At 37.2% G+C, this 21,216-nt stretch overlaps 1 protein-coding gene across 1 annotated transcript in view; it reads right to left on the reverse strand.

Annotated features, from left to right (window-relative positions):
* The window catches only part of CUBN (cubilin), a 284,448-nt gene that overhangs the window by 96,173 nt on the left and 167,059 nt on the right, over positions 1–21,216 (reverse strand). The window contains exons 37-44 of the mRNA XM_059660312.1: positions 19,406–19,611; positions 18,295–18,479; positions 16,742–16,934; positions 12,330–12,527; positions 7,529–7,675; positions 5,300–5,490; positions 4,958–5,141; positions 308–482 (exon numbers count right to left, since the gene is read on the reverse strand). Coding sequence (XP_059516295.1) covers positions 308–482; positions 4,958–5,141; positions 5,300–5,490; positions 7,529–7,675; positions 12,330–12,527; positions 16,742–16,934; positions 18,295–18,479; positions 19,406–19,611 — 1,479 coding nt within the window. The remainder of the gene's footprint in view (positions 1–307; positions 483–4,957; positions 5,142–5,299; positions 5,491–7,528; positions 7,676–12,329; positions 12,528–16,741; positions 16,935–18,294; positions 18,480–19,405; positions 19,612–21,216) is intronic.

Genomic DNA, 21,216 nt, shown 5'->3' on the forward strand with positions numbered 1-21,216 from the left:
TTCCTGTGAGAGGAAAAGCAGATCACATAAATCTCAAACAGCCGTCCTCAGTGTCTCTTGGAGGATGTGCATGGGGTCACGAGGGACAATATCTGTAAACGATCTGCTCAGCTGACGGGAGAGTGTCTGGCAGGCAACGTTTTCAGCCTGGAGGCATTAAGCATCTCCCTTCTGCATCCCTAGATTATCTATGCAGTACATGTTGCTAAGAAATGAAGAAGAAAATTGTACTGAGACATAACAGCTAACAAAACAAAGCAAAACAAACAGCTCTGGCGAGGAGAAAAATTAAATGTAGGTGACCTACTTGGGTGTTACTTCAATATTGAATTGATCTTCAAACTGTAGCCTTATGAGCTTTCCAGGAGGAGCAGCTATGAGCCAAATGCAATCAGCGTGCTGCGGATAATTGTCCGGGTGGTTGGGCGAGGTCACGTAGCCAACAGAATCCACATCATGGATGTAGATATTACCCCCACAGGCTGTCAGGAAACACAGTTAAATCAATCAACAGTCTGGAGAAAGAGCACGGAATCAACGGCCACTATCATTTAAAAAAAAAAAAAAGCTCTTCATCTGTATTTCCAATCTCAATTTTCTTTCAGCTGAAATTATTCTTATTTACTTTTTAAGCAAATAAATTCTGAATTTGCTACCAAGGAAGCTAACAAATGTGCCACTTTTTAATTTTCCAAACCATTTATTCTCTCTGGAAGTTGCATTTTTCCTTAAAGTCAACACAATGATATGGCGCACAGGGCAAGCAACAGGACATGTTGGGAGCACTACCATAGACCACCACTTAATAAGCATGTGAATGCACTAATGCTAATAACTGCCCACTGGCTGTTCAGTTCAGTAGAATGATGCAGTGCCGTGATCTTAATGTGTTTAAAAGACTTAGCAGGTATACTCGTATATTTACACAACTCTGCGGGCAATCACTCATTATGTTTCTTCAGGTTTTAGATGCATTTTTGCAAGAGGAAAAACGAGCTGTTAAACTTTTCTAGAAGACCAAAGTATGACGTAAAAAAATGCTTTCATTTTATCAACAAATATGTTGGGCACTCTTAGCAAACAAACCAAGCAGTAAACTGGCTAACCGGGGTACTAACCACACCAATGCAATGAACCTGTCCTCTAGCCTCACAGATACCAGATCTACTAAAGCCTATTGGTATTTATTTTCCCTCTCGTTAAGCCACATCTGGTTGTTTCCTGAATTTTGTCATTACCCAGAACTCCTTCATCTATGAAGATGTAAATTTCTTTGCCTTAAACTCCCTCGCTTCTGGTGTTTCTTTCAGAATTCTTACAAAATCTCAGTTTTATGGTTGTATTCTATTTAAATCATCCATCGAAATTGCTGCCACTACAATTGCATGTTCTCCAATCTCAACACTGCAAAGCAGTCCTCCCAGGTTTTATGTAAATTACAACAGCTATTTAAAGCTTGACTGTAGGCCCTATCCCTTCATTCTCGCCATTTCCTTTCTAGTCTCAGCCCCTGACTAGGAGGTCTCCTTCAGCAAGAAAGCAGAAGCCAGATGAGACAGCTCTCCATTTGCAATCCTTTCGTTTGTTACCATCCTTAATAAATTCATTTGTTTCTCCACCCACCTTTACCTCCCCTGGTACACTGCCTTCCTGTATATCTGGGTCGGGCTCCCATTCCCCAGGGACCTTGCCCTATTCAATCCCTCCACTTATGCTTTTAATCTGTCTCTCTCCTCCATGCTCCTTTGATCTTTCCATATATCACAAGCTCAAGTAATTTACAATCACTTTACTTCCTCACCACCCTTTTTTTTATCTTCACCCTCCCTTCACTTTTCAACCCTATGAAAGCACTTTTGTCTGGGTCCACACTCGCCTCACAGTTGTGTACCCAAAGGTCTTTTTAAGTCTTCATTCTGTATCCACAGCATTTAACATGTTTGGCCACATCTTCCCTTTTTATATTTTTGTCTCTTAGCTTCCTGGACACTAAGTTCTTCTCTCCTTGTTTTATCCCTCTCACCCTTCCTCCTTGAGGGCCTTTTTTTAGGCCTTCCCTGGCATTGCTGGAGATCCCCAGGAATCCCTCTGCAGGCCCTTCATCTTCTCAATCTAAATACTTTTCTGATTGTCATTCATCCTCATGACAAACTACAACCAGCCTGTTAATGGTTCAGATATTTCTAAATTCAATCCAGATCCCTGTTCCCACTTTACACCCCTGTTTCAACAGCCTATTGGACATCTCCAATGAATGTGTTTCAGAGATTTCACACTGACCATGTCCTAGATGGACCTTATTATCTACTCACCATCTATTCTAGAGGTCCATATGAGTAAATGACAGCATCATCTTCCCTTCTAATTAAGTCCATCTTTGTTACCTTATTTTTTTCCTTAATACTTTTCACCGTATGACATACTGTATATTTTATGTTATATGTGTTTTAACACTAAAATTGAGTTCCTGAAGACATAAATTTTATTTGTTTATTGCTATATCTCCAGGACCTAGTATAGTGTCTGTCACATAGCAAGTTCTTAATGTTTGTGAAATAAAAGTATCCACCCAGCCAGAAACTTATGGGCCATCTACGGTGCTTCCCATCCCTTCCCTTCGCCCCACATCCAGCTGACCCCCAAATCCACTCAAGTCCATATTTATAATATCTCTCAATATGCCTTCTCTTCTACATTCTTGCTGACATTGCCTTAGTTTAGGGCTTAATACTTTTTTGCTGAATTACTCTTTCATCTGGTCTCTCTACCTTAGTCTTCCTCCTATCAATGTGTTTTCAGTGCTGCAGCCACACTGATGTTTCTAACCTGATCATGCTTTGGGTTAAGATCGTCCAAGGGCTCCCCATTGCCTTTCAGTTAAGATCATAACTCCTTATGGTGGCAGCTATGGCCCTTAGCATTATGATTCCTGCCTGCTTCACCATTATTTTTAACTCCTTTTTTTTTTTTGAATTTTTACTATTTTATCTGCACTTTTTTTTTTTAATCTTTAAATTCTTTCCTTAACTAACTCCTTTTGACTCAGTTTTGAGTTATTTCAAATCCATGGATATGCCTTGTTGCATGACCATTGAGAATTTATATGTTGTTTCATCTTTTCCTCACCGATTGGCATATCTCTATTCATCTCGTTCCTCTGCAGCCTTCTCTAATCCTCCAGGCTGGGCGAGGTGTTTCTCTCACATGTTTGCATAGCTCCTGATGCATTCCTCTCTCTAGCACTCATCATGCCATTTTCTAATTGTACCTTTGCTTGCCTGTCTCTTCCGCTGCACTATGAACTCCTTGGTAATTTGCAAGGTGTAAAGCATTTGGTAAATGTTTGCTTAATTAATTAATAGGTCAATTAATTGATGAAAATAAAGAGTATTGAGCACAGGAACATGGAAATCTCAATCAGTTGTCTCTGGGGAAAGATGGTTTAGAAATAGGAGAATTTGGTGTCAAAGGCTGAGAAATGGTAGTGGCAAAGAAGTTAAGTGTGGTGGAAAGATAGACGGGGGAAGTAAAAGGCTGACTGTGTAACTAGGGGAAATGGTTGAATTAGAAAGTTGGGAGAAACGAGTGATCAACATGTTGGGGTTGCCCAGCAATAGAAATAAAAAGACAGCTAAGTCTAATATTAAGGTCAGAAAGATGGGGAGACAGTAATAGCCATACCATTCTTACATGAATAGAGGGTACACAAAGGAATAATAAAAGAGTCACAGTGTTTGCAAATAGACCTTTAGTTTATCCAAATTCCCACTAAATGTTGATTTAAGAAATATAATTCAAAACTAAGCCTAGCATGGGTATAGATGGAGAGGCAGAATTCTGTGGTGTGGGCTGAAGTCTCCTCTCTAGACACACGCACTGTTACTCTGCCAAGTCTCAGGGCCTGGTGAAATCCTGGCCAGCCGTGACTCAGCAGCAAAGCTCAGCATGGAGACAGGAGGGAGGGGAGTCCTGACCTACAGTGTGATGGAGCTATTGTCACAGAGATGTGTCTTCAAAGGGTCCTTTCAAGTGCCAGAGCCACTGTGCTGGGAAGTGACGGAACCTACTTGAGCTATTAGATGATTTTCTGTATCTGTTGGTGGAGACTTATTTTTCTTTCCCAAAATGAAGAAATTATGCTGACATTAATTCTAATATTTTGAAGAATGTGTAGTAAAGCCTATAATGTCATAGATTAATATGTATTTGAAATATATTCAAGAATCTGAGGCTGAGATCATAGAATTATCCTAAAATCCTATTACCTAAGCTTGAAGCAAAGACATACTCTGTACTGATAATTCGACCTTATTTGAAGTTATGCTTTTTTACTTATTTACTCAATTAAACATTATGCAAAAATAAATGCCACACAAATTAAATTGTTACAGTAGAATTAAATTCAATTATAATCAAGTATAATTAAGCAAATATAATTAAGTAAAGATTAGTACTGTAATATATAATTAAATGGATAACAGAATCAGAGGATTATGTATTCATTTAAAAAGAAACATAAAAATGATTACAAAACAATGTAATTATCATTCTTTACAATGTTTCTGTAAGTGAATGTAACTTATAGTTAGGTATTTTATAATGGAGAAGTCTAAGAAATTTCATGGATCATTAAGATCAATTCAATTTATGCTCATGGAGAATTTTACTTTTTTTATTCTCTTGTTATGTGGCCTTGGGGTGGGGGTGGGGGGCGGAAATATAAGCCTTCTTTTACTTATCTGTATAATGGGAACAATGATACCTTCCTTTAAAAGTAGTCATGATGACATATTGAATGTATATAGCATAAAGTAAGTGCTTGATAATAGGTAGCTATTCTCATTACTCTTATTTCAGAAAAGAAAGCTTTACATATTTTTTCTCAAGTCTATTTAAACAAGGAAGACCAAACAACCACAGGAAAATTACAGACATTATTCTCAGTGAAAGTACTTACCTAAACTCTTTGCCTCATATTTGATCTTAAATCCTTGCCCTCCATTACTATTATCAGAAATAAACTGAACGAACATTTGATTATCTGAGGTGAACAGAGTGGATGAAGGGCGACTGCCACAAAAATGACCATTTCCTCCATGAGGTCCCATGGGTGGAGAAGAGATGTCAGGTCCATTTTTTAGCTGGAAATACAAATTAAAATTCTATACATTTCTTCATAGTAATACGGATCAAGTACAAAAGTTTATTGACTTATGTTCCAGGAGAGAAATATCATCATTTTGTTTTCTGAATGAAGTCTGAAGAGAAATAATCAGAGAGAGTAGCAAACAAGACCTACCCCCAGGTAATCCCCCTCGTTACAAGAGGAGTCCCCATTTGCAATCTGGAAGGGCTGCTCAAAATGGACAGCGATGGTCAGGCCACTCTGAACCAGGACGTGCCAAGAGCAGTTGAGGTTGGGGGGGTAGGTCTCCGGATAGTTAGGTGATGTGATAATGCCTCTGTTTGCATGCAAATATCCACCACAACCTTCCCAAGAAGAAACAAAGAAATTTAATTTTTAAATTGAAAAGTTAAAGAAACCCTTTAAATAACATTAGGCTTTTCTATTTTTCTTGAGGATTTTTAAACTTAGGCAATAGAAATGTGGTTTGAAAATAACTGAGGCCAAAGTGTGAAAAATGAATAGCACAACAAGTATTTTTTGGGTGCACATTATTGATTGGGTACTTATTTTGTTGTTGTTGCTAATATTAAGAAAGGGAAGTAAGCAACAGAAACAAATTGCTTTCATGAAGTTTACTTTCCAGATGAGTAAGACACACAATAAACACATATAATATGTGAGATGGTGTTAAGTTCTACAAAGAAAAATGAACAGGGAGAGGGCTAGTGGTACTGTATTGTCTGTGGAAGTTAGAGAAGGCCATGTTGTTGGGGTAACATCTGAGCAGGACCTGAATGAAATGAGAGACTGGGCCTTAGGCTTTGTGAGAGAAAAGCATTCCAGTCCAGAAAACATTTGGTGGAAAAGACTTGACATGTTAATGGTAGGTATGTCATGAAAGTCAGAATGCATGCAGCTGAGTGAGAGATTGAAAAGGTTGCTGGGTAGGTCATGCAGGAAACTAAAAAGACTGATTTTTAATCAGAAAAGGAAGACATTGAAGAGTTTTGAGCATCTTCAGGGCATGCTCTGACTTAACTTTTAGAAGAATCACTCTTTCTGCAATATTTAAGCTGTGAGACGGTAGAGAAAAGCAGCAGCAGGGTGCCCACTAAAGGGGTGATTTCTTGAGTGTCAGGAGAGATGATAGATGCCTAGACTGGAGGTAGAAATGGTGGGAAGTGGTGAGAATCTAGACATGTTGTGAGAGTAGAACCATTTTGATCTGCTGATGATTAGGATTTATAGAGTGAGAAAAGATGAATCAAGAATGATGCCAAGGTTTTTGGTTTCAATAGCTAGAAAAAAATATACTTAAAATAAAATTGAGAAGAGTGCAGCATGAGAAAATTTGGGAGGGGTGGTGGAAAATAGTGAGGGTCAAGGGTTCAGTTTTCCACATGGCAACCTTATTTATCATGAGCTGTCATACATATGAGATACATGAGAGAGTGAGAGGCTGAGAGTTCAGGAAAGAGAATGGTCAGAGCAGGCAGTAATTTGCCAGTTGTCAGGCACGGAACAGCTCATCAGTGAGTGAGAGCTGCGAGTTCACACAACTAGCTAAATCGCAGAGGTGGGAATTTATCTTAGGTCTGTCTGATTCCAAAGCCCATTCTGTTAAACCACTATGCAGCCTGCCTCCCTTGAGAAAGACAATATATCTTCAATCGCTCTCCACTCTATAAAAGACATAAATAGTGAGAGAACGTTAATTTTTAAGGTCTAAGTTGATAATCTACTTTAAAATTATGTTTTTCAGTTAAAAGCATGAGAGCCGTTTGATATTTCATATTCCATGAAATACTTCTTGAACTTTAATCTAGCTTGAATTGAAAGTTATTATAGGACTTCACATTTTGTCAAGATCTGAAAGTCTCAATCACACTGCACTTGATAGCCTGCCATATACTGTGCACATTCTCTAACTCATCAAATCCCTATTTCAAGACCGGCAAACTCTTCCTGTCACCCTCCAAATGAATGATTTCGACCAAGGGATTTATGAAGGTATCTACTATATTGCTTTGACTGGTTATTTCCGGAACTGATGATAACTCTTACTTACTGCTCCTTTGATGTGTTATGACTTTGTGCTGTCTCCGAGTTTCAGCTGCAGCTAGGCTGAAATTTTGTTTTCAAGATCTTACTCTTGTGCCTACCGTGGAGGGAAGATACCCCACCCAGATACCCCACCGTTTTGTATAACTTGGCCTGTTTCTTGGATCAGGACTCAGTACCTGACATAAGGACAGCCATCCAGAGGCTGGGCAGAAACCGTGTGCTCTGACTTAAAACAAACCTGTGTCCTAGCATGGAAAAATGAGCAGAGTAGATTAGAGAAAGAGCAAGAGATAGGCGAAATGAAGGAGATACGACTAATAAATTAGGTCACATTACTCTTGTGAAAGGAGGCATTGAAGCCCGCCCTGGTCACACTGAAGTCCGAGGTGAACCGGAGCCACATGTACTCTCCCGTGGACCGGATGGGTCCCGGGATCTCTCTGCCACAGAGAACGGCCAGCTGCTGGGCCATGTTATTGTCTCCTGGAATCAAGGAAAGGAAACACCGGCATAAAAACATGCCTACAGACTCTCCTCCACCATCATTTGCAACCCAACCAAAGCAGCTCACAACTTTTCTCAGAACATCTGCATCCCCAGCACATAATGTGATTCTCAAATAGAAGGGCAGCCCAGGGACTACATCATTCTGGCTCCAGTTTGTAATGGTACCACCTGCCTTTTTCTTTACTCTTTTTGATAAGCACTTCTCTGAAAGTCCCCACTGTCTTTCTAAACTGGCTGACAGTTCTTGCTGACATTGAAACTCAAAATCAGAGCACAGGATTGGGAGTGGCTGTGGACCAGTGCTGATGTGTGCCTTAGACACGGATCTAAATGATTCCTATTGCTGAAGGTCAAGTGTCTAAAACAGGAAAAAGGACGGTTCTTCAGCCTCAGATCCTATGCTAATGGTACAGGGTCATTTGCCAAGATGTGTGCCTCTAGCTCCAGAGGTGTTTTTAGTTTTTCTTGTTTAACTCTTCATTTTTTAGTTGTTGTTTGTTTTGCTGATAAAAGGACATGTGTGTCCATGTGTGGAGGATGAGAAAAAATAGGTTCTGCAAGTGCGCTCCTCCAGAGACCCTAAGGAGGCTGAGTCACCTCATGCCTCTTTTCCTTCGGCTTCTCTTGGATAAGTGTCAGTCAAAACAACTGTGCCAGTCCAAGCTGGAATGGAGCAGAGGAAATTATAACAGACTTGGATTCCTTGGCTGGGAAAACACATTGTATTTTTTCCCAAAGGCAGAGAATTAATGAATGCCAAGCTTATAAAAACAAAAATAGGATGAGACATGAGGAGAGTTGCCCTTTCACATAACCAGCAAAATGAGTCCTTCTGGACACTGACCACTACCTAAAACTCATTATTAACTACTTCAGTAAACAAGTCATTCTCTGTAATTACAAATGTAATGGCATAGCTATAAATCCAAGATGCTTGAAAAGGCATTCTTTGGAGGGTTTCTGACTTCTAGAAACTGTTGTATTTTTTGTCGTTTAAAATTTTGTCTCTAACTTTTTTTGCATTTATCTCCACTATGCTATTTCGCTACACATTTCACACAAAATTGCTTTTGTTAGCTTATTCTGTAATCATGTGTATTGCCAAATTTTGAAGTTATTATACATTAGTATTTATTTAATATGTGTATATTTTACCTCTCAGGGAGACTGAGGATTTCTTTTCTAAACTTCACCGAGACTGCTGAAGCAATGCTTGTCTGTAAATAACTACTTATTGGTGAACTGAAGACTTAGTAGATAACCCAATAACCACAAGATGGTTTGTCCTCCCCAAGTCTCCATAATAAACACTGCAGTATTTCTAGAGCTTCCCACAACCGCAGTATATGGATTGCAGCAGGAATGAAACTGATCTTTAGAAGACACGGACAAGTCAAAGAACAGTAAAGGAATAGGACTAGAAGGTCATTTGGGGGTTCACTCTCCAGCCCAGCATCATCATTTTAGAGACGTGGAAGCGAAGGCCCCAAGAGTATTAGTAGCTGACCTTTACTGAGCAATTGCTATTACCAGTTTGGGAGCTTCATGGGTAATGCTTGATTATATCCCCACAGTAACACTATTCGGTAGGTGTCACTATTATCCTCAATTTGTAGACAGGAAACAGTCTTAGAGAAGATATATAATTTGTCAAAGGGCATTGAGCATAAAAGTCAACAAGGGTTTGAAACCTTAGCCAATTAACTCCAGATGCCCAAATTATGCTACTAAATGATTTATTTAAGAGCATAAAGAAAGATCTAGGAATAAAAGGATTACTGATTTTTGGTACACTTTTTTCTTTTCCCTTTTTCTTTCTCCTCCCTCTCTTCCTCCCTTCCTTCTTTTCTTAACTTTTTTTTTAGGTCTAATGTAGTGTCATGGAGCCTCAGTTTATGGAAATCTTTGGTATGCAGAATTTGTTGGGGCATGGTCTGGAAAAGGCTGATTTAATTTTGAAGCACGGCAAAATGAGTAAGCAGGTGGGAGAGTAACTCAGCTCTCCCAGGAAAGCCACGGGGCCTCTGTGGGGGCCCAGGAATGCCCACAGCCATCAGAGGGCCCTGAGGCTATGAAGACTGGCCAATGGGCTCTAGATATTTGCTTCAAAATGTTCTATGACATTACTACTCAGAAGTAAAAATATGGTTGGACAAAGAACAAATAACTGAAGTGGGACTTAAAATTTAATTCTAAAAATATATTACCATTGTGCATATGAAAAAAACACAGCAATTAACACATAGTAGGCATTCAATAACTATTTCTTGAAGGAATAAATAAACAGATACAGAAAGAATTAACTTATTGGGCATCTACTCAATCTGTTGGTGAATAAAAAGGAATCTATATGGATAACTCACACAACCAATTAAAAATATTGTTGCCCTAACTGGTTTGGCTCAGTGGATAGAGCATCAGCCTGCGGACTGAAAGGTCCCAGGTTCAATCCTGGTCAAGGGCATGTACCTTGGTTGCAGGCAAATCCCCAGTTGGGGGTGTGCAGGAGGCAGCTGATTGATGTTTCTCTCTCATCGATGTTTCTAACTCTCTATCCCTTTCCTTTCCTCTCTGTAAAAAAATCAATAAAATATATTTAAAAAAATAAAATAAAATAAAATAAAAATATTGTCATTGTTTTGGCATATACTTCAATTAACGGAGTTCTTTAAAGCTGCTCTATGTCTCAGTAAGAACACCTTCATTCTATAAAGAGAATATGATGAAAACTATTTTAGAAATATCTCAAAATAAGTTGAAATTTAAATCAAACTATTCAAATTCTCCATATACCAAAGGCCAGGGTTTTTGCAATCATTACTTTTCCTGTTCCAGGAGGTTCACAACAACCTCCTGAGTTAGATGTTAGTCTCTTTCACAGACGATAGAACATTCCTGGAGCCACTTAGTAATGTGTGCAAGGTCACCCAGAAGAAAAGTTATTGGTGGGACAAAATCAATAAAAGTGATTTTTTAAAATAACCATAATTCACCCATTGACACAGTTACCTACTGAAGACATATTTTTTTAATTTCCACTGGGTTCTGAATATTTGGAATATGCATGTCAGGATGCACAAATGTTATTGCATGAAAAATTTAAACTTTTAATATCCACGGAATGCCTTCATATGAGGAAAGATGATAGTTCCTCTGGGAAATGTCCTGACAGCTGATTATTGATAGGAAAAGGGGGGAAAGTTATGATTTATTACATCATCCTGTTTGTATGATTAATTTGAGTCTTCACTTAGGATCCAACCTCCACAGAAGGAAAATAAAGCACCTTTGCCATTGATTTTTCTCACTGTTTAAAGCAAGAGCTTGCACACTAGCAACCTGTGAGCCAAAAGCAAGCAAGCACATGTTTGTTTGAACCCCCAAATTACTCTGAAGTATTTTTCATTAATTTAACATTTGGGAAATTCATAGAAAATTCTATATTTCTTACATCTCCTAAAAAATAAGATCTGTAACATTGAGCCTGCATTCCTAAGAGCTGCCCCTTCAGTTCTGTTCTCTAGTTTAACAATAGCATTGGTTATGCTACCTCTTGTCTAGGTAGTTCATTTGAAGTTGCAACATCTACCATGTAGAGAAGTGGTTCTCAAACTTTAGAGGCCATCAGAATCACTGGGGGCAGGGACGGGAGAGGGCGGGGGGGCAAGTGAACCACTTCAAATCAAGGGGGAAATGTAAGGAGGTGCTAAAGATCTAAAAAGATAAATAATATTTTAGTGTAATATTTAAAAATTGACTTTAATGTAAAATGAACAAAACACTAACATTTTAAATAAAGGCAGGACCTGACTATGCAGTCTGCCCAGTACTGCCTTACTCTCCTGACCCTAATCTTGGCCCTGCCTGATTGATGAGCTTTTGAAATCACAGATCTGGGATCCATCCAGAGACTTTCTGGTTTAGTAGGTCTGGGATGGGGCTCAGAATTTGCATTTCTAACAAATTCCCAGGTGATGCTGATATTACTGGGCTGGGGACCACACTGTGGGAAACACTGGCTGGAGGTTATGGCCTCTTTAATCTTCTTGGTGCCGTGCAAATGGTGAAGCATGGTGTGTACAGGTGCATGTCAGCATTATTCATTTCCCTCAACCAATGCATAGCAATACCATGCCTGTGTATAGAGGAAAAGATGAAAAATATTAGCCCTTAATGCTACCCATTCCACCCAGAGATTCAGTAGACAAAGATAATTAAATATATTATAGTTACAAATACTTTTCACACTTGGATCTTAAAGTCACAGGTATAAAATATCAAGATTTATTCCCAAAGCCTTTCAACAAGACAGCAGTGCTACCTAGAAACTCAGACTATTAGTTCCTACTTAAACCAAAGGTAGTGTTTCTTCTTCAGAATGTAGTGCTGTCCCTGACATAGTAATGTTGGATGATTTTCTTAGAGACAATTTCATAGTTTCCTTATGTTCTTCAGAAACGGTAGCCGATTCTAGTATTTGATACCTTCATTGACCTTAATATCTGTGAAATTCCATGCAAACAGATGAAGGTAGTAAACAAGTCTGATTATAATGGAATGTAATTTAATATGCAGTAAGGTAGAAATGTAGTAGCTTTTTGTTTTATTTTGTGTTTTAAAGGTTTCTCACCATCTCGTATCACAAGTTTATCATAGTTGCATGTCCCATGAGATTCGATATCCAGGGAGAGGATGTTGAGTTCCACTGTGGAGTCAGGAGCCTGGATCAGCCACACACAGTCAGCCCGGTTCCCGTAATTTTGGGGCCAGCCCGGGGAGAAAAGAAAGGCTGGCGCCTCTCCTGTCCTCAGGAACCCACCGCAGGCACCTGCGGAGTGAAAAGGAAACGGCTCTGATGACAGACACTAGTACTTTCACTGTAAGGTGTCAGTCCTGTGCTGAAATGAAACGGCCAATTAAAACAATTTTCTCAAAACCCATACATATTTATGACACTCACTGATTCAGATAGCTGTGCTTAAAATATTTATTTTTTAAAATATTTTTTGTGTGAATACTAGTAAACCCACATTGTATTCTACTTTTTCACTGTAATTTTGCCATACAACCCTTTCATTAATTGTTTATTAAGCATGAAGCAAGTCCAATGGAAGACCCTATTATTCATATTCTTTTCTTATTCTTATTCTTATTCTTATTCTTATTATTTAAGTAGAACTCTGATTCCAATGTACTTTAATCTTTACCTTTTTAGTATAGCTATTCATCATGCAATTTTATCTAGGCAATTTTGAAACAATTTTCAATTTAGTAAACTGAAATACTTATTAAAAAAGCAAATGGATTTATAACAAGAACAGCCTTCATTATTTTTATTACGTGTTTTTTTTAAATAACGCCTTTATTGAGCTTTTATTCACACATAAAATTTAGCCTTTTAAAACATACAGTTCAGAGGTTTTTAGTATACTCACAAGTTCTGCAACCATCACTGGTGTCTAATTTTAGAACATTTTTACCACTCTGAAAAGAAACGCCATACCCATTACCATTGAGTCTCTATTCTCCACTCCACCAGCCCACGGAAATCTCTAATCTATTTTCTATCTCCATGGGTTTGCCTATTCAGGACATTTCATGTAAATATAACCATACAGCCCTAGCTGGTTTGACTCAGTGGATGGAGCATCAGCCTGTGGACCAAAGGGTCCTGGATTCAGTTCCAGTCAAGGGCACCTATCTTGGTTGTAGGCTCCTCCCCGGCTTAGGCCCTGGTCAGGTCTCCTGCAGGAGGCAACCAATCGATGTGTTTTTCTCACATCGATGTTTCTCTGTCTTTCCCTCTCTCTTCCATACTCTCTAAAAATCAATGGAAAAATATCCTCAGGTGAGGATTAACAAAAACAAACAAAAAATAAATATAACCATATAATATGTGGCCTTTTGTAACTGGCTTCATTTGCTTAACATAACAATTAAACTTTACCCATATTCTAGCCTGTATCAGTACTGCCTTCATTTTAAGGCCAGATAGTAGTATTACACTGTAAGAATATACCTCATTTAGCTTTCCCATTCATCACTTGTTGGATATTGGGGTCGTTTCCCTTTTTACACTATTATGAATAATGTTTCTGTAAATATCCATGTATACATTTTTGTGTAGATGTACATTTTCATTTCTCTTAAGTATATAACTAGGAATGAAATTGCTGGATTAATTGGTGGTAACATTGTATTTCAATTTTTGAGGAACTGCTAAAGTGTTTTCCTCAGTGGCTCTACCATTTCGCATTCCCACCAGCAATGCACAGGGTCCCTACCCGACATGTTTATGTCCTTCAGGTGACCTTAGTCCACATTAGGCTTCTTTACCTTCTAGTGCTTTTTTTTTTGCTGTTTACACTACCTGATTTGTCATTTAATTACTATATTGTTACTTAACTGAAATAATTAATGTTTTATATTTTCCAAATACTGTTAAGCTTCTAGAGCAGTGATGGCGAACCTATGACACTTGTGTCAGAGATGACATGCAAACTCATTTTTTTTTTGGTTGATTTTTCTTTGTTAAATGGCATTTAAATATGTAAAATAAACATCAAAAATATAAGTCTTTGTTTTACTATGGTTGCAAATATCAAAAAATTTCTATATGTGACACGGCACCAGAGTTAAGTTAGGGTTTTTTAAAATGCTGACATGTCGAGCTCAAAAGGTTCGCCATCACTGTTCTAGAAGGTAAAGAATATATCTTGGTTTCATTTCTTCGTCAGTGTATCTATAATAAATCCTAATAAATATGTATTGAATATGTATTCTATGTATGCATAAGAAATTCTGATGAGTCAATGTTCAATATATTAATACATTTTAAAATGTTAAGCTCTTTGTCATCTTAATGAAAATCTCAGTGTGATCTCATTATGAGAGAATCATTTATACTATTTAGACTACTAGTAAGTTATAAAATTCTCTCACCCTCTTACTTTCTCCTTCCCTGGTTCTTGATTAAGAAAAATGAGATTTATTATATTGTATTTACTCATCCACTAAAATTATATGATTATAAAATACATGTGTAAGAGGAAAACATTTTTTGTGAATACTAAATTGTATTTGCTGATACAATGCTTTGCATAAGTTAGTAATTCCTTCTCTAACTTGATATTTGTGGATATGTAAAAGCTTAACTCAAGTGTACTTACAAGAGCTATCCAGACTTAAAGGAATAGCTCTAAATTACATTTGGCAATCTTGCCAATGGCTCTTTGCTCTAGGATATATTAATATGTTAAGAAAGAGATTCATATTCAATGTTATGAAGGAGGCAAAAATAAAATCTCAGAAGAAAATGCTAAGAGTCACTAAATAAAAATAATATGAGTTATACCTTCAGTAATCTTTGTTAATACAAACTCTCAAGAAATTAGAAGCAAGTAAGTTCTAATCATTTGAGGTCCCTTTATTCCTACAATAACTTCACAGTTTGACTATTCTGCAATGAAATCCTATGATAATGTGTCCCAATAAAATATTTCAAGAACTAAGACTATCCTCCAAGAAGTATATGTTGAATTTCTGCTATGTCAATCCTCAAATCTATAAAAGCCATTCAAAGTTGCTTAAACAAATTTTTAAGGAAAAAGCACAGTCTCCCAAAACACTGCTCAGTGAGGGAACTGAGGATGTCTTAAAAATAGTAAATTAAAAGCTTAAAATGTATGCCAGCCCAGCCGGTGTGGCTCAGTGGCTGAGTGTTGACCTATGAACCAGCAGGCCACAGTTCAATTCCAGGTCAGGGCACATGCCTGGGTTGGCTGCTCAGTTTCTAGGAGGGGGCTGACAGGAGTCAGCCGATCAATGATTCTCTCTCATCATTGATGTTTCTCTCTCTCTCTCCCTCGCCCTTCCTCTCTGAAATAAATTAAAAAAGGAAAAAGAAAAGAGAAATTCTATTCTTAGCCTAGCTGGTTTGACTCAGTGGTAAGAGTGTTGGCACTAAGACTGAAGGCTTTTGGGTTTGATTCCAGTCAATGGCTCATACTTTGGTTGCAGGCTTGATACCTGGCCCCAGTCGGGACACATGCAGGAGGCAACCAATTGATGTGTCTCTCACATCGATGTTTTCTTCCCCTCCTTTCCATTCTCTCTTTAAAAAAAAATAGGCCAATTTTACCTTGAAACATGAAGGTTTACAACCAGCAAAGGGGAAAGGGAAGCATTTCTGAAGGCAAATTTAAAATGAAATACAGAAGGAAAGCAGTTCTTTTTATTAGTGGATCCTTAACTAATGTGTGTGTATCTATGTGTGTGTGTGCATGTTGTATTTGAAAATCAAATTTTCAGAGATCTCTAAGGTGATCTCTAACTATTGTAAGTAGAATATCTTATGGATATTAAACCATTAATTAATATGAAAAACATATGGGAAACTAGCATTTTTAGAAATAAACATACAATTTTTAAAATATATTTTTATTGATTTCAGAGAGGAAGGGAGGAGAGAGAGATAGAAACATCAATGATGAGAATCACTGATCGTCTGCTTCCTGCATGTCCCTTACTGGGGACCGAACCCTCAACCCTGGCATGTGCCCTGACCTGGAATTGAACCATGACCTCCTGGTTTTTAGGTTGATGTTCAACCACTGAGCAACACCAGCAGGGCTTATTGTTATTGAATATTTTTTATTGAATTTTAGAGAGAGGGGAAAGGAGAGGGAGAGAGAAATAGAAACATGATGTGAGAGCAGAACATTGATCAGCTGGGTCTTGCACGCCGCCAACGGGGATCTAGCCTACAACCCGGGCATGTGCCCTGACTGGGAACTGAATCAGCAACCTTTTGGGCATGAGATGACACCTAACCCACCGAGCCACACCAACCAGGGCAAAAATACAATTTTTACATGTCTATGAAATTAAAAGAACACCTGGACATATGGAAGGAGGTTTGGGGACTGTATTTATTCTTCTTACTCATTTGCATATATTTGGCCCTATTATGTTAGAACCCTTTGAAATACTGGCCTATACATATCATCCCCTAATAAGAATTTCATTTGTTACCAAACATACCTGTAGCAATGGTAGGTAAAGGTCCAACAGCAGCATTCACTGCAAACCACTCTAGAAGGAATCCTTTCCCTGAGACTGAAGAGTCAGAAGAAAACTGAAATGTCAAAGAACTTCCTGTGGAGCTAAAAGAGTCAGTCTGAGCACCACAGTATGTTCCAATGGGGCGAGAATGAATGCCAGCGCCATCATAAATCTGCAGGTAAAACACAGATAAGAAGACAATGAATTAAGGCAATTACCTCTATTTTTCTTCATTAAAAAAATTAAAAGGGTGTATTTTGTTATTATAAATTATCATAATGCAAAAATAAGCAAGTAAACATATCTGTTTTAAAATAAAAAATTCCATTAAATATGTAACATATTTGCAATAATTTAATTTTTTAAAATTATTTATATCTTTGTTGCTGAATTATATTAATAAATGTATTCTATGTGATATAGCTCCTTGTATGATACAGTAAAATTTGGTGGTGGAGAGTAGAAACCAAGAGAGGTGTGCAAAACTAGCAGTTATTGAATGTGCTTTGGGGCCTCAAAGGAAATTAGAGAGAGAGAAAAAAAAAAAAAAAAAACAAGAAAGAGGAAAGGTTTAATGAGAGAAAGTGATGAGGTATCCTACAGGAATTCCTATCTCCACAGAAGTACAGATGCAGAATTAATAACAACAAAAGAATTGTAGCTTGCAACTGCTCAGCACACCTTCAAAGCACTCAATAAATCTTTTTCATTTGGTTTAAAAATATTGAGTACCTATTTAGAGACACATTTTATGCTAGCTCCCAAACACGCAGCATGGAGCACACTTTCTCTTTATTGCACATGTGAAGGATGCTGCCCAGCCACATTTCCTATCTTTCCCTCCATCTTCTCCTAAAAACTTTGGAACAAATTCATTATAATTATGATCATAAATTTTTCTACTGAAGCTACTGTATGTAATAGTTATATTCTCATGTACTGAGCGTTTATCAGGTACTGAATTCTATGTTAGCCATTGTGAACCCAAGATGAATACGGTGGAATCATGGACTTCAAGAATTTGATAGTAAAACAGTTAAACTTATATATTTCACATATATCAAAACATCAAGTTGTACATCTTTAATATGTACAATATTTGGTTCTCAAATATACTTCAATAAAGCTGGAGATAAAATCTGATGGTATGTCTGAAATTGATACAATAATCAGTGTCTGGATGGCAATGATCATCACAATTTTAATATATTTATTTATTTATTTTAAAAGGATTCTTTAAATTTTAATACTCTAACATAAGAATAAGCAGGAAATGGGATATAAGATAGAATAATTAAGAAATACATATATACTTAGACAAAGCTCAAGAGGCATTTTTACAATAATGATAAAAACAAATAACTATATACCAGAATTACCCTTGGTACAGGTAATATAGAGGGGGTAATCATGATTTAAGGGAGATAGACCATTCCATACAATTTGCAAATGCTGAATAAACTCTAACTTGGATTTGTTTTTGCCAATAGCAATTCACCTGTCATAAGCATCAGTTGCACTTGGAAACTCACCCTTAACTTATCATAATAGCAGTTGTGTGTTGATTCAATGTCCATCTCCAAGATCCTACCATGGACAACTTGAGAGGCATTCACATTCACTATCCATTGGTAATCAGAGTTGTGGGGGTAATTTCCAGGCCATAAGGGAGAGGCAACTTTCCCATGAGTTCCCACAATATTGTCATTGCCAAATACTAGGAGGAAAAACGAAGTAATAAGTCAGACCTACTTAGAACAGCTCTTTAGTCAGATGAAAGAAAAAGGCAAGGGGTGTTGACAGGATGCACTTTTAATTGGCTGTGATTTCTTTTCTGACCACTGAAAGAAATACTGCTTCCCTTTTGGTTTCTGTGCTATCTATTAAATGCTGGAGAAGGGTAATTTTGTGAATGGAACTCCATCTCCTTAGAAGGTTGCTGGTGTGAAAACAAAGGATAACTTCTGATTTGAAAGGGATTCCCAAACCCAAAGGGACTTGGGGACATGGGGGTTACCAGCCCCATTTTCTCATTTTGGTTTACCTACTTTACTTTGTCTTATAAGAGACTAAAACATGTTTATAAAAATTATATAAGATAAGAGGATCTGACATTTGGGAAACACACACACACACACACACACACACACTCACACACATTAGCTAATTATAGAAAAGTTGAGTTAAAAAAATAAAATTTAACATTTATGCTTTTAGAAGAATTCCCTGTTGTTATAATTGAGCAACTTAGTCAATTCCAAAGTATTATTAAATGTTTTTAATTTGAAGAATATAAATTTTATGGGATCAAACACATTTGATTCTAAATATACCAACCCTGAACTATAATACCTTCAAAGATTAACACACTATCAAGAAAAATTCAATTTAACAATTGGGTAGAACTAAGCTTAAGAAAAATATTAGAACCCTTGAGCATTCTTACTGGCTACTAATGAGCCATTCATATGTGATGTAGTTTTTCTAATATATTACATAATGAAGTAATCCCACAAGGACAATACACATAGGAGAACTGTGTAGAGTTCAGGACTATTCCCAGCACATTCCTGAAAGTAGTGTTCGCCTTTCCAGTTTGTAGGAATCATTCTGGAAGCCATCACTAAGACAGAACCAACTTACTGTTAGCAAACGTGGCCTGGAAGCCGGTGCCACCGCCTGAGCCATCGGATACAAATCTGACCCACAGGCTGTGCGCAACAATGGATGAGTAATTGAGGGGGAGGGTGTTTCCACAGTATCGCCCCACCAGGTGACCGGTGGCATTTTCTTCCCGGATCTCTACAAAATCTCTGCTACAGTCCTGAGAATCCTCCAATTGGAATGTTCTGATTTGAAAATAAAATAAAATAGGGGATTAAAATAACAGAATAAATTTGGGGATTATCCTGAACCCCATGCTGGGTTAACCTGGTCACTTTTTTAAATGTTCTTTAATTTTAATCACAAATTTCTTTCACTAAAATATGTTGAAATGTCTAGTCAGGAGATACAAAGGTAATTAATACACTGCCTTCTAGAAGAGGTTTTCTTTCTAGGGATAAAATTGGTCAAGAATACAGAAAAAAATATAAGGCAGGATATCCTGACTGCCATCAGAGCTACGACATGGTGTAAGGACTTTGAGGTGACGGTATCACATTTGTTTGTTAGGCTCAGTATCAGCTTGATGGAGAGAGTTTTAGAGATGGAAATGTAAATATTAGCTGAATTCAGGTGCAGAAATGGTGGACAGAGAATGCATGCCAGCAATAGCGCATGCAAAAAAGGGTGGAGTATATTTAGAAATCTGCGAGAGGTTTAGTTTGCTTAGAACTTTCCGTACTTTTAAGAAAAGTTACAAGACATAGCTAGAGCAGTATGAGGGGCTAATTTTGACAGAGCTTAAATGTCGATCTAAGGCACACGCACTTAATTTCTAGAAAGGTAGAAAAAATATGGCATTCATAATAACATAGACTTGTTCAAGCATATCCTATTCAACTTGTATTATATTCTAATTATGATATGAGGGAATAGAGGGTAGGAAATAATGTCTACTTTATATGATGGTCATTAGTAACAGATATCGAGTCTGAAATAGTTACTAAATGGATGCTTTCAAAACTTTAATGCTTTAAAAACCTGGATATAATTAAGGTAGTGTGGAATTGGTGTAAGGGTAGATAAATGAATGACATAGAAGAGAAATTCCAGAGAAAAATCCACAAATATAGGGCCAATATAATTCAATCCACAGTGTCAAGATAAGCCAATGGGGGGTTGTTTTAACAAGTGGTGCTGTATTAACTGGATATCCTTATGGAGGAGAAGAAAAAGAACATCAACCCCTGCCTCTCTCCATACACAAACTAACTTAATATTTCTCATAGATATAAACCAAAAACCATAAAACTCCTAGAAGAAAACATAGACTATCTTTATAACTTTAGGATAGGCAAATATTTCTTAGAATGAAAAGGCACTAAATATAAAATTAAAAATTTAATAAATTTGACTTCATAAAAATAAAAATGTATCCTTATAGAATGCATGAATTAAAAAATAAGTAGGCAAGTCAGAGTTTGGGGAAGAGGAAAGGAGAGATCATTGCAAAACATATATCTAACAAAAGACTCAGATCTGGAATATAAAAGGAATTCCTACAAAAAAAAATGAAAAAAACAAATAGCCAAATTAGAAATGAACAAAAGACTTGAACATACACTTCATAAAAGATGATGAGTGAATGGTCAATGAAATTGTGAAAAAGTACATTACATCATTAGTCATCAGAGCAACATAAATTATATATCACAATAAGATTCCATTTCATACTTATCGAATGGCTAAAATTATAAAGATTGACAAGATCAAAGGTTTTTAAGTATGCAGAGCAACTGGAAGTCTCATAAATTTCTTGTAGAAAAGTATATATATATATAAAAAGGGGT

Source organism: Myotis daubentonii, chromosome 1 (assembly GCF_963259705.1).
Source record: "Myotis daubentonii chromosome 1, mMyoDau2.1, whole genome shotgun sequence".
In the NCBI taxonomy this organism is placed as follows: domain Eukaryota; kingdom Metazoa; phylum Chordata; class Mammalia; order Chiroptera; family Vespertilionidae; genus Myotis; species Myotis daubentonii.